The sequence below is a fragment of the Podarcis vaucheri genome, assembly GCF_965113315.1.
Source record: "Podarcis vaucheri genome assembly, chromosome: 12".
In the NCBI taxonomy this organism is placed as follows: domain Eukaryota; kingdom Metazoa; phylum Chordata; class Lepidosauria; order Squamata; family Lacertidae; genus Podarcis; species Podarcis vaucheri.
The window spans coordinates 8,824,049-8,837,099 of record NC_138750.1 but is presented as its reverse complement, the minus strand read 5'-3'; the positions used below and the strand labels follow the sequence as shown (position 1 = coordinate 8,837,099).

Sequence of the window (13,051 nt, the reverse complement as noted above, 5' to 3'; positions counted from 1 at the left end):
CCGGATTATAACTACCTGTAAGGCAGGTTGGAGACCTTAAGCATAGTTAAGTCAAATCTCCTTCACTGACAGAAAACATAATTCTCTCCGCCCTCAAATCCAGCTTGCATCTTATTTCAAGCCCTAAGGAGAATACAGCAAGGGTGCCAGCTGTAAAACCAAAAGTAATGCATCTCTCAAAAGATGGCCGGGTATTCATAATGTATGGCAAATGTTTGTTGAATACATAAACTGTTCCGACTGTGGCAGGAATCTACCCAATTCTCATGGGAAATTGTAGCATGATATTTTAGAGTAATCAAGTGAAACTTTATTACATGGCATGGCAAAAGTCTGTAATTGTATTGGGACCAGTTGTTTGTTGTTGTAGCAGTTGTGTTCTCAAAATGTTTCTTCTGTACCATGAAAAATAAATAAAAAGATTCTAAAAAGAATAAAAACGAGAAGGCAGCGTGCAGAAATATGGTATGGTGGCTTACTACCGTAGAGTGAGAGCATATCTCCGCTCTTGTAGAAAACTTCCAAATCCTATGAAATGCATTTGGCTAACATAGATAATAAACAATTCACAAGGGATGTGGGGGGCGCTGTGGGTTAAACCACAGAACCTAGGGCTTGTCGATCGGAAGGTCGGCGGTTCGAATCACCGCAACGGGGTGAGCTCCCGTTGCCTGGTCCCTGCTCCTGCCAACCTAGCAGTTCGAAAGCACGTCAAAGTGCAAGTAGATAAATAGGTACTGCTTCAGCGGGAAGGTAAACGGTGTTTCCATGTGCTGCTCTGGTTCGCCAGAAGCGGCTTAGTCATGCTGGCCACATGACCCAGAAGCTGTACGCCGGCTCTCTCAGCCAGTAAAGTGAGATGAGCGCCTCAATACCAGAGTTATCCGCGACTGGACCTAATGGTCAGGGGTCCCTTTACCTTTACCTAGAAAGCTTCCAAATCCTATGAAATGCATTTGACTAACATAGATAATAAACAAGTCACAACTGCAAGTGGGACTTGCAGTTCAGTCATATTGGTACAGGAGCCATGTAAAGCTGTTCAGGCCTTTGGAAGAAGGGCAGAGTTTCAGGCAAGTGTAATGAGACCCACCCCACCCCCCCACATTCATCTGCTGTGCTATATAGTGCAAGAGGACTTTGGTTTGCTGCTGGCATCCAGCCCTGAAGCTGAGCATTCTATTGCCATAGAGTGTCCTTTCTCTTTGACTTCATCTTTGAAATATCCTTGTATTCTAAATATCCAAGCATGCATCTTCCAACACACTTCACCTCTCCTCACCCCCCCAGATGCTAACTTTAAACTGTTAGGGGCTTGCCTAGGCCAGTTACTCCTCTGCCCTCCCTTTTATTTTTATTTCCCCAACCAGCACCATAACACTCCGTGTCTCATGTGTCTCCATGCCTCTTGAGCTCAAATACATTCAATGAATGTGTGCAGTATACCCAACTTAAGATTAGGAAATAAGAACAATGGAGAAATCCAAGGATTCTGGCATAACTGTAGTAGACAGAAACATGTCCTTCTCATCCCCGCAAAGCTAATACCATAGACAGGAGTTCCCATATTTGGTGTTCAATGTGAATCAGCAAGTTTGATTTTCAGAAAACGGGATGAATTATTTTTAGTATTTCTGACAGGTTAATTTGCCACATACATTTCATATACAGTGGTGCCTCGCAAGACGAAAAGAATCCGTTCCGCGATTCTCGTCGTCTAGCGGTTTTTTCGTCTTGCGAAGCAAGCCCATTGATTAGCGCTACAGCGGTCTAGCGGCTTTCCCTGATCAGCTGTTAAGCGGGTTTTTCAGCGGAACAGCTGATAGGCGGCTTAGGAAAAGGGGGGGAACGAAAAAAACCCGCGGGGACGCGCAATATTTTTTCGTCTTGCGAAGCAACCCCATAGGGAAATTCGTTTTGCGAAGCGCCTGCAAAACGGAAAAACCTTTCGTCTAGCGGGTTTTCCGTCTTGCGAGGCGTTCGTCTTGCGGGGCACCACTGTATCCAGGAACCTCACAGGTCCTTTGTCAGGCAGGTTGTTTTGTTTATTATTTTTTTAAAGTAACTTGCAAATCTATGTATGCTTCATAAGCATGCCAAAAACATTGCTTCTGTTTTCTATTAATATTTTTTTCAGATAATGAAAGAAATTCAAGAGCACAAAATTAAAATATACGAATTCCCAGAGACAGATGATGAAGAAGAAAATAAGTTGGTTAAAAAGATAAAGGTACAAAAATTTAGAAATTGGTATAACATCTCATCTTGAGTTTTATACTTTGAACACAGAATGCTCTATAGATGGACTTTCTTCTTTGCTTTGGTAGAAAGAGCTGTTCTGTGCTTTCAGAGCTACCTACTCTATTGAAGGCACTGGGGGGAACCCTTGCATGCAACCCCCCGCCCCAAGTGCCTGAACATACCAGATGTTGCTGTGTAATAACACTGGCTTTGTAGGGAAGTATGTTTTTGCTTCAATTAATAGATAATCTGCAGTTTGCCGTTGGCCCAAACCTGGACAAACTGGCTAATTTCAACTATGGTTAGTCATTTTCTGGGCTTCTATCAGCACTTGGAAATCTTAATATGTTTCTCAGAAGGTTTCTAACATCTCAGTTTTTCTCTTCCTCGTTTATTTTACAACCTTGTTCTCCTTTTGTTTGCTTGTTCTGAAGGGGTGTGGACTTGTGGTTTACCTAGGGCAGTTGTGGTAAATTCTTTCAGTCTTTCTGCTGTGTGATACAGGGGGAATGCCTCATGGGGGCTATTCTAATTTGAAGAGGCGTAGCTCAATGGTATAGCATCTGTCTGAAATCCTGAAAAGGCACTTCTAGCCAGTGTAGAAAATACTCAGCTGGATGGTTTGACTTGGTATGAGGCAGCTTGCTCTGTAGAATTGCAAAAGCATAGTAACGGAGAGTGTATCTCAGATAGAAGCATAGGGAAAGATTTCTGCTTGAGACATTGCAAAGATGATGGCACTTGGAAAATACTAGGGTCAATGGAACAATGGCCATCTATTTTCTGTTTGTTTTTTAGCAAATGGAGGGAACTAAACCCGATCTCTTTGCATGAAAAACATGTGCTCTACCATTGAGCTATGGCCTTTCCCATATAATGTTTCAAAAGTCCCTTTTGTTTATATCCAACTGGGGTATTTCGTGTATTCAGAGGAGTAAAACTATGTACTTACACCCCCAAAATATACTCTTTCTGTCCTCCAGGACCGTTTACCTCTTGCTGTAGTAGGTAGCAATACTATCATTGAAGTCAACGGCAAGAGGGTTAGAGGAAGGCAATATCCTTGGGGTGTTGCAGAAGGTAAGTGCACAAAAGGCCATGTGTGATCTTCCCTGTAAGCCCCCAAAACATTAATAGGGTTGTGGTTTGATGACATTCTGCTTTTCCAATAGTACACTCAAGGCAGCCAACAATATAACGTTATTACAGTAGCTTTTGTGGTTTTTTATTTGAACACATGATACATATAGTGACATCGTAATAGTGCAACATCAAATAGCTAGAATGGCTTCCTTTTCTGCTGTTTTTCCTTCAAAGTTAGTAGCAACGATGGTAAATAGAGGGTTGGCTTCCATAGTGTCCCTTCACCCCATCTGCTACTGGCAGATGTCTGTTTCCTGTATTTAAAAAATGTGACATTTTCCCCCTACAGTTGAAAATGGTGAACACTGTGACTTCACAATTCTAAGAAATATGTTGATAAGGTAAGCAAGTGATGTGCAGCACTGGTTTTGGGAATAGTCTTCCTTCCTTCCTTCCTTCCTTCCTTCCTTCCTTCCTTCCTTCCTTCCTTCAAGTTCTGTTGTGCTTCTTCCATCTATTGGGAGGCCTTCCACATTGCTGGACCTCATTGGAAGACTAGCAAAGTTGGCCCATTCCTTTCGTGAATTCTATTGGAAAAGAAACTGGTATATTGTAATACTTTCTTTTTTTAACCAAAGGTCATCTGAATAAATGATGAACTTTTAAAATAAAAAAAATATATAAAAAAATATGCCTGTACTCAGTGGCCACTTTTAGTGTGTATAATTGTAGGATTTTTTCTGGTCAGGAAGAAATATTAAAAACTTAATATTTCCTGATATAGCTCTGACTATTTGGCTACATTTTCATAACAAAGCAAGCAAAGGAAAATCTCTTTTTTAATTTGTGAAGTCGGCTGTTGAATATACCTCTGGATATTCTGGAATTGATATGTCAGTTGGTGGGATGTGTAGGTGTTTTTTTGGAGGCTAGAGTTTTAACAAGAAGGTGCAAGATGCAGAAACCACAGTCTGATCCTGAGTATACTTACATAAAAGCAAGTTCCATTGAATTAGGGATTCATTGAATTGTGTGTTAGGATCAAGCTTTAAATTTGGGAAATACTTGTACATCAGACATTTTTTTGGGGGGTGAGGCATAATTTGGTTCCACAAATCTATTAAGAACATATGCAAAATATTAATGTATCCTCCCTATTGGGTATATTATATATGTCTAGAATTCTCTAAACATGAAGTCGTTTGCATATTTCTTTAAGAACCAAAAATCACTGTATAAAGCACTTTTACATTTTAAAGCCACATGCCAAATGTTTTGCTTATTAAAATTAATGTTGTATTTATCAGCTATTATTCGGTAAAGGAAAGTTACTGATAAGTTCTTCTTTTTCTTAAATAGAACTCACATGCAGGACCTGAAAGACGTCACTAATAATGTCCATTATGAGAACTACCGAAGCAGAAAATTGGCAGCTGTTACGTACAATGGAGTTGACAACAACAAAAACAAAGGGCAGCTAACAAAGTAAGTGGTAGTAAAAGTGGTGATATGGTTTTTCCCACAAGTTCATGGAAAATTTGTTTTGGATCACATATTTGGCCATTCAGTCAAATCCTTAAAGGCTCATACACCACCAAAGTAATTGTTACAACTTACTTACTATTATTTATTACAGTTGTTTGTTTATATCTCACAGTTTACAAGAAACATTAACCTACCTTTTACTTTAAACTACAAGTGCCTTTTCGTATATGGATCATTCCAGCCAGTGAGAAAAAAGAGTGGGGCCTCCTGGGTCTTCATATGCCCATTTTGTAGGCAAGCAGGGAGAGGAGTTTATTTGTCATCGTGCCCATCCTTTGCAATCTCCTCCACCAGCGCAAGCACCACCAGTAGTGTGCTTCCAGGATTTGTTGAAAAATTATGTATTTACGTGGGCCTTTGGGGTGCATTAGTCTGATCTGCTGCGCTTCAGGTCGTTAAGAATGCTGTGGAATTTATTACTCAATGTATTGATTTTAATTTATTTATTTTATTAAATTTGTGTACCGCCCTTCATCCAAATATATCAGGGCGGTTCACAAGATAAAAATACAGGATAGGTAAAGGTACCCCGACTGTTAAGTCCAGTTGCGGATGACTCTGGGGTTGCGGCGCTCATCTCGCTTTATAGGCCAAGGGAGCTGGTGTTTGTCCTCAGATAGCTTCCGGGTCACGTGGCCAGCATGACTAAGCCGCTTCTGGCAAACCAGAGCAGTGCACGGAAACGCCATTTACCTTCCCGCTGGAGCGGTACCTATTTATCTACTTGCACTTTGGCGTGCTTTTGAACTGCTAGGTGGGCCTGGAGCTGGGACCGAGCAACTGGAGTTCACCCTGTTGCGGGGATTTGAACCGCCAACCTTCTGATCGGCAAGCCCTAGGCTCTGTGGTTTAGACCACAGCGCCACCCGCAGGATAGAAGCACAAAATATCTTCGCTGGCAGTCAGCGGTCATAACATTTTTAAATAATGGGTGGGCAGAAGTTTTTAGTTTTTGTAATATCAGCAGGAGTAGAAAGTTGTTCTTCTGTCAGCTGAGCTGGTGGAAACATACCTGATGTTGTTTGGTCAGCTGAGCTGGTGCCTGGTTGTTGAGGGAAGATTGTCAACAAAGTACATTTTCTTCATAGGAAACATAATAGTCTTTGGTCGCACCATAGGTTCAAGTACGCTTGGCTGACATTAAGCTTTTAGTGTAGCTTCCAGCCTGAATTTGGCGGCTGAGGCAGTTTTATTTGCCTGGTGGGCTCACGTCAGACAATTATGGGAATGTTTGCATGTCGATTTTATATAATTGAGCAGCTGCATTATTCGATATATGGGTACGTAGTACTGCCATTAACTGACTTCCAATCTATACTGTATTGCCATCAGCAGGGTTCCATCTGGTTCCCATTCCTATTCATCATCTGTAAGAAGAATCTATATGTCCTTGCTATTGCCTCACTTGCAAATTAAATTGTGTCCTCTTCTCTGGTATATAAACACATTTTCATGGTTAAAGTTTCTGAAAGATAGAAGGAATTTTATATTACACAGTTCATGGTGCAGAAGAGTACAAATAGAATGAAATATACCGTATTTTTCGCACCATAGGACGCACCGGACAATAGGACGCACGTTGTTTTAGAGGGGGGAGAACAAGAAAAAAAAATTCTCCTCTCTGCCCAGCGCCCCTTCAGCAAAGCGGCAGGAGGCGTTGCACAGAGAGGGGGAGAACTTTCCCCCTCTTGTTTTCCCTCTCTAAAACAAGGTGCCGTTTAAGGTGCGTTCAGGCGGCTACCTTAGAAGCCTGGAGAGCGAGAGGGGTCGGTGTGCACTGACCCCTCTCGCTCTCCAGGCTTCAGGTTCCTTTCGACCTGCTCTTTGGGGCTGGTGGGGGGAAGCCCACCACCAGCCCCAAAGAGCAGGTCAGGGAGCAGCGGAAAGGCGCAGCGGAGAGGCTCCTGCCATAGCCGCGCGTCACCTCTCTAGCCAGGAGAGGGTCGCAGGGGGCTGCTTTAGCCCCGCGCGCGCTCTCCCGGCTGGGGAGGTGACGCGCGGCTATAGCAGGAGCCTCAATAGCCGCGCGTCACCTCTCCAGCCGGGAAAGGGTCGCGGGGCTATGGCGTCTTCGCTCCATAGGACGTACACACATTTCCCCTTCATTTTTGAAGGGGGAAAAGTGTGTCCTATAGAGCGAAAAATACAGTACTTAAATTGAGCTCAAGGTGCACAAAAAATATTTATGGACTTTTACTCTTCTGATGGGGACTAGTTGAATATGTATTATATTCATACAATAAACTGTGTGTGCTTCTTAGATTTATTTTTGTAGGATATATATCTCTATATTACCCAGTATATTCCAATTGATGCATTAGGTAATTAATGTAACACAGTTGTTTTATTGTAGAGACTATTTCTAGTAACTAAACTTACAACAGGGTAGTTGTTTTTCTTTTGGTACTTACAGTAAGAAGGTGCTGTCTGTAGAAATAAGTTCAGCAATATCTGGCTCCCATATACATGCAAACTGAAGATGATGAGAGATGCAAAAGTAATTGCAGTTTTTACCTATTGACAATCTAAAAGTTTGTCCCCCAACCATTAAGTTCAGTGAACTTTTATGTTTGCTCAAAAGTTAATTTTGGCTTTCTCTCTGGCACATGTCTGTCTCCTGTGCTCCCTCAAGTAGGTTTGCAGGACAGCCAGCTGAGGAGTTTATCTTCTTGGAGATGTCAAACCAAACAAGCCCATGCAGTTTCTGCATGCACAGTGTCAGGAAAGTGGGGAAATCAATTGAAGCTTCATCACCGAATGGGCTTCATCCCTTGCTTTCTCTTCATCCCACTTACTCAAATTTATTGGTTTCTGAATCTTATGAGGGCACTAACTTCTCTTTTAGGAGTTATTTTTAAGCAACATTAGTCAATTTTTGGAAGGTTAATTGCTTTTCAGACAAATTGTATCTGACAGTTGGCTTCCGGATTTTCAGTTTGAAGTCATAGATGGTGCAACCCTCATCACACATTGTTGCTAACTTCTCTCACTGCATAATGGATGTATATTTTTACTGCAAGAAAATTGATTTGTTCTTCATAATATGCTCCCTCATATTAATTTTTTTAATGTTAGGCCAATAGAATACAATTACAGCGAATGGAGTGGGTTGGGGGGTTAAATGCACGTCCAGGATACTTGAGGGCACAGTTTCCTGAATAATCCCAAATACATACTTTTTGAAACCAAGGGTTTATTGTAATTTTATAACGTAGAATGGCATTAATTAAAAATATAAGGAAAATGGAATGAATAAAAAACAAGTAAAAATACATGAAAGTATAATACCATAAGGAACATATTAGTTCACAGTAAAAATATAAATCATATTCTCAGGTCTTGTTTCACACATACAAGTCACAAGTATGTTTTTTTTAATCAGTTTATACATTTCTGAAATTGCAATGATTTCTTCATCAATAAAGATGACTGGTAAGACCATTAAAGGGTCTGGCATTAGTCCTGTGCCCAAATACAAACTTAAAATTTTTTGAGAGTTAACATTTCTGCGCCATTCAGAAGTTGGGAGTCAGACTCTCAAGTATATTTTGGTCTGCAGTATATTTTTTGAAACATAAATCATAGTGTAAATTACATCTGTTCACAATCTATGCTGCTTTACTATGAACAAACTATTACTATTATATTTCAAATTTCTCCCATGAAGTTGGAACCTCCCAAGCATGTTGCATTGGTGTGTTTTTTTAGATCATACTTAAATTGGTTTGAAAAGTGAAAGTTTCTGAAGTCCATCTGGCTTCATTGGAGGAGGATACGACGCTGAGGCTTTCAGCAGCTCATTCTCATAATGCTAAAGCATTGTTTACACAGGGATGGGGAACATATAGCCCTCCAGATGTTGCTGGACTCTTGAGTAGGAAGATGCACAGGGAGAGTCATCCCTGTGCTCTGCTCTACATTTTGTTGCAGAACTCGGGAAAATGACTTCGTATTTTGGACCAGGAAGCCTATACCATGCTTTCTGCTTGATCAGCATCTTCACATGTTAACAAGGTTGTAGTTGAATAGTTCTCAGCTATCTTAAATAATAATTTCAGGGAAATTGTCCCTTTCCTGGTGTGTTGCTTTTCCCTGCATTGCTTTGATCAGTATACTAACGAAGCAAAGCGTTTGATTTGACAGCATGAGACCGCTTCCCATGGTCCTTGAAATGTTCAGAGTGCTTCAAAGGGAACAATGGTTGCAATACATTGTGAAATTTCTGAAAATAATGTCATAGTGGTGATGCCATAAAGCCCACACTGTTTGTTGCATCGTTTAGCTGTCTAGGCTGGGCTTCCAGTTCTGCTTTGCATCTCAAAGATGTGTGAAGCAAGCCAAGTAACCATGTTGTGCATTTTGGGGGCCAATTAAAAGTGCTGGTTTTAGCGTTTAAAGCCTTTGGGTCTGACCTAATGGAAAGACTACCTATACCCACACCAACCTGCCCACACAGGACAATCAGGGGCAGAGGTTTTCCTTGTTTGCCCACCACCAAAATCAGCCAAGTTGTCAGGCATGGTGTTTTCCCACACTACAGATTTTCATAAAGTCCTGGCAAACCACTTTTTCCATCTTGCTACTATTCTTCTTTTGGCTGCTGAATCTCTTAATACTGCTTTGGTTCTAAATCAGTTGCTGAGTTGCAAGGAATTATTTATTATTATTATTATTATTATTATTATTATTATTATTATTATTTAATCATAATAATATGGTGTTTTTTAAGTGGTTACAGTGAACGTTTTGGATTTTATTTTATTACTGTTGAATTTCTAATTGTGTGCAAGCTGCATTGAGAGAGAGTTTGGCTCCTAAAGGCAGCCTATAAATATTTTCTAATAAAACTAAATATCAAAGGGTGATCTCCAGGTATTAAAAGCTAGGAAGAAGAAATATGTAATCCTGCTAAGATAACTACTTACAGTGATGCAATCTAATACTCTATATGCAGTCAGCAACTCAGTACAGTGGTACCTCTAGATGCGAACAGGATCCGTTCCGGAGCCCCATTCGCACCTAGAAGCAAACGTAACCCGTGTCTGCGGGTCACGTTTTGGCGCTTCTGCACATGCGCGTGATGCCATTTTGAGCGTCTGTGCATGCGCAAGCGGCGAAACCCGGAAGTAATGCGCTCTGTTACTTCCAGGTTGCTGCGGAGCGCAACTCGAACGCGCTCATCCTGAAGCACATTTAACCCGAGGTATGACTTAACTAATGATGTTAACTAATGTTAAGGTTCAGCAGAATGCAACTACTATGTAGGGCATTCCTCATTTAATTTCTGCCCTCCCTTACAGTCTAACAGCTGTAAGGTACATTAGACAGGATCCACAAGCTTTCATTTACTTAGCTTTTACTGCAACTTCAGATGACTCTTCAGCTAGGGAAGGAGTCATATATCTGATACGGTGGTGCTGGCAAACTGTTTGCTGTTGTGTCTTGTGTCTTACGATCACGATGACTCTGTCCTTGGGCATGCTGTGGAGAATGGGATCTCTCTTCTGAGGTAGCAGATCGGGGTGGAGTTTTTTCATAGCTCTGGAATCTCTTAACCATTAAGATTTAGAGAGCAGCAGTGAGCATATGAGACATGATTTGAGACACATCCAGGTCCCGTTTTCTGAACACAGTACATTTTCAGGAGATAATTGGTTAGGTGAGCATTTGCATATCAAGATGATGCTTTTAATTATTTCCTATGGGAACATTTCTGATCCGTGATTTGTGCCTTCCTGCTTACTTCCTGAAATTGCTACAGACAATTGGCAAAAGCCAAACAAAAGGAAAAACTGATTTGTCCACTCTCTCTTCCTCTGCCAACCAGCAAAACACAAGCAAGTAAGGAAGTGGGACAACTCTTGACTGTTCAGCTACCTGAATCAGCCATTTGTGTAGCTAGGTTTGGGTATAATTATTTGTGGTCAGGTAACTGAGATTTCAGATAACAAGCATTCAGACAGCGGGACCTGCATGTATAAATTCTTGAAAATGCATTTGAGCTTTTTTTAGTCAGTGTTGTGCCAATGCAACAAATAGTTCTCATCCTGGTGTCAAAGTTAAATTGCTATATAGCTTGCCAACTCCTCCTTGCACACACATCTTGTTTTGTATCTAGTTGTGACGTACCTAGTAGTGTTGCATCAGTGCAACAGCACCTACCTAAAACAGTCCTATCTGGCTTCTGCAGCTGGGACAGGAAATAGGAAATACCGTATTTTTTGCACCATAACACTCACTTTTTTCCTCCTAGAAAGTAAGGGGAAATGTCTGTGCGTGTTATGGAGGAAATGCCTACGGGTGGCATGCCTATGGATTTTCCTCCTCTAAAAACTATGTGCGTGTTATGGTCGGGTGCGTGTTATAGAGCGAAAAATACGGTACTTTTTAACTGAAGACTTCTTGGTTTGTTCAGTTGCAAGGGGCTTCATTTTGTTAAGCCAAGATACAGTGGTGCCTTGCAAGACGAAAATAATCCGTTCCGCGAGTCTCTTCGTCTAGCGGTTTTTTGGTCTTGCGAAGCAACCCGTTTAGTGGATTGTTGTTGTTGTTTAGTCGTTTAGTCGTGTCCGACTCTTCGTGACCCCATGGACCAGAGCACGCCAGGCACTTCTGTCCTCCACTGCCTCCCGCAGTTTGATCAAACTCATGCTAGTAGTTTAGTGGATTAGCGGCTATTAAAGGCTTAGCAGCTTAGTGGCTAAAAGGCTATTAGCGGCTTAGCGGCTTAGAAAAAGGGGGGAGCGAAAAAAAATTGGAACACTCGCAAGACGTTTTCATCTTGCGAAGCAAGCCCATAGGGAAATTCATCTTGCGAAGCAGCTCAAAAACGGAAAACCCTTTCGTCTAGCGGGTTTTCTGTCTTGCGAGGCATTCGTCTTGCAGGGCACCACTGTATGATCATACAAATGGGGACATTGTTTGAATAGGTTAGATGGTTTCTACCTTGTTCTGGTTGAACTATTGGGGGGGGGCGCGGAATCAAAAGATTTTTTTCCTTTCAGAAATTCCAGAGTAGCTATGATATTAGACCTTAGAAGTAATCTGTGAAGTAGTTTGAATGGTTTATAAACCTGGAAGAATCTTTGAAATACAAGGCAGAGAGTGGAGTGACTCTTACAGTTGCCATTTTATCATCTGATCTTAATTATAGTAAATATTTTCCAGAGAAGCCTTTTGAGACCTCTGCTGGCGAGTTAAATGGTGCTATTGACCATTTTAACCATGCATACTAGCAGCAGTAGGCCTTGAGACAGTTGTGAATTGGTGTTTATTTTGAGAAGTTAAGCAAATGTCACTAAAATATTTAAGTTTTCATCTAAAGAGCATGCATTATTCCTTGCACACAAACACAGGTAAAAAGGCTTTGCACATCAGGTCTGCATTAATTGTGTAGAGCACTTGAACTAACAGACTATTGAAAACAAAAAAACTTAACTAGCTTTAACTAACAACCTGTCCCTTTACAGTGGAAATCTTGCTGCTGGAGAGCATACAAACCAAAGTAGCTTCAAATCCATAATGAATTTGCTTTTTAATTATTGCTTTTTATTTTTGTGGTTTTATTTGAGCATGCTAAGCTTCTGTATTTTTTGTTTTTTAGATTTGACACAGTTGAAGGCATGTAAGTGGTCATTTAAATTTTTCAAAAGACTTAAGACAAGGATTAAAACAAAAAAGGCTTTTAATGTTGAGTGTAATTTTCAAAACTTTTATTTTCAGCGATTGCATTTGTTTTGCTTTTAATGTTTTATTATAAAATTCCCTAACATAAAGTTAAATATTTTTAGTGACATCTACTGTGAGAGCACATTTATTCACAGAGCAGAAGACCATTTTAGCAGTTAATTGGATATGAAATCCTCATAATTTGCTTCTTTTCAGCACAGTGATTGATGGTATATGAAATTATCCTCAAGAACTTGTTAGCTTCATTTCTTTCCTCTGAAGCTGCAGTTGGTTAACGCGGCATTTGAAAGTGCCAAAATTATCAAATCAGAGTGCTGATAAAGAAGGCAAAAATGTAGATATATTATATCAGTAGCTTGCTGAGGTTCAGATTTCATTCTTTTTAGATGTTGTGTTCCAGAGAGAATAGTCAAAATGGCATGAATGTCAGCTAGGCAGATGCACCCATTCCCCTCACCATTGAGAGGAAGTAGTGATTGATGAATTGGGTGGT

The 13,051-nt window shown here is 40.7% G+C and overlaps 1 protein-coding gene across 2 annotated transcripts in view; it reads left to right on the top strand.

Annotated features, from left to right (window-relative positions):
• The window catches only part of SEPTIN7 (septin 7), a 37,350-nt gene that overhangs the window by 17,956 nt on the left and 6,343 nt on the right, over positions 1 to 13,051 (top strand). The window contains exons 7-11 of one of the 2 annotated variants that reach the window (XM_082192874.1): positions 2,138 to 2,230; positions 3,225 to 3,321; positions 3,674 to 3,725; positions 4,684 to 4,809; positions 12,473 to 12,493. In XM_082192874.1, the coding sequence (XP_082049000.1) occupies positions 2,138 to 2,230; positions 3,225 to 3,321; positions 3,674 to 3,725; positions 4,684 to 4,809; positions 12,473 to 12,493 (389 nt within the window). The remainder of the gene's footprint in view (positions 1 to 2,137; positions 2,231 to 3,224; positions 3,322 to 3,673; positions 3,726 to 4,683; positions 4,810 to 12,472; positions 12,494 to 13,051) is intronic. The other variant, XM_082192875.1, reaches the window with a different exon arrangement.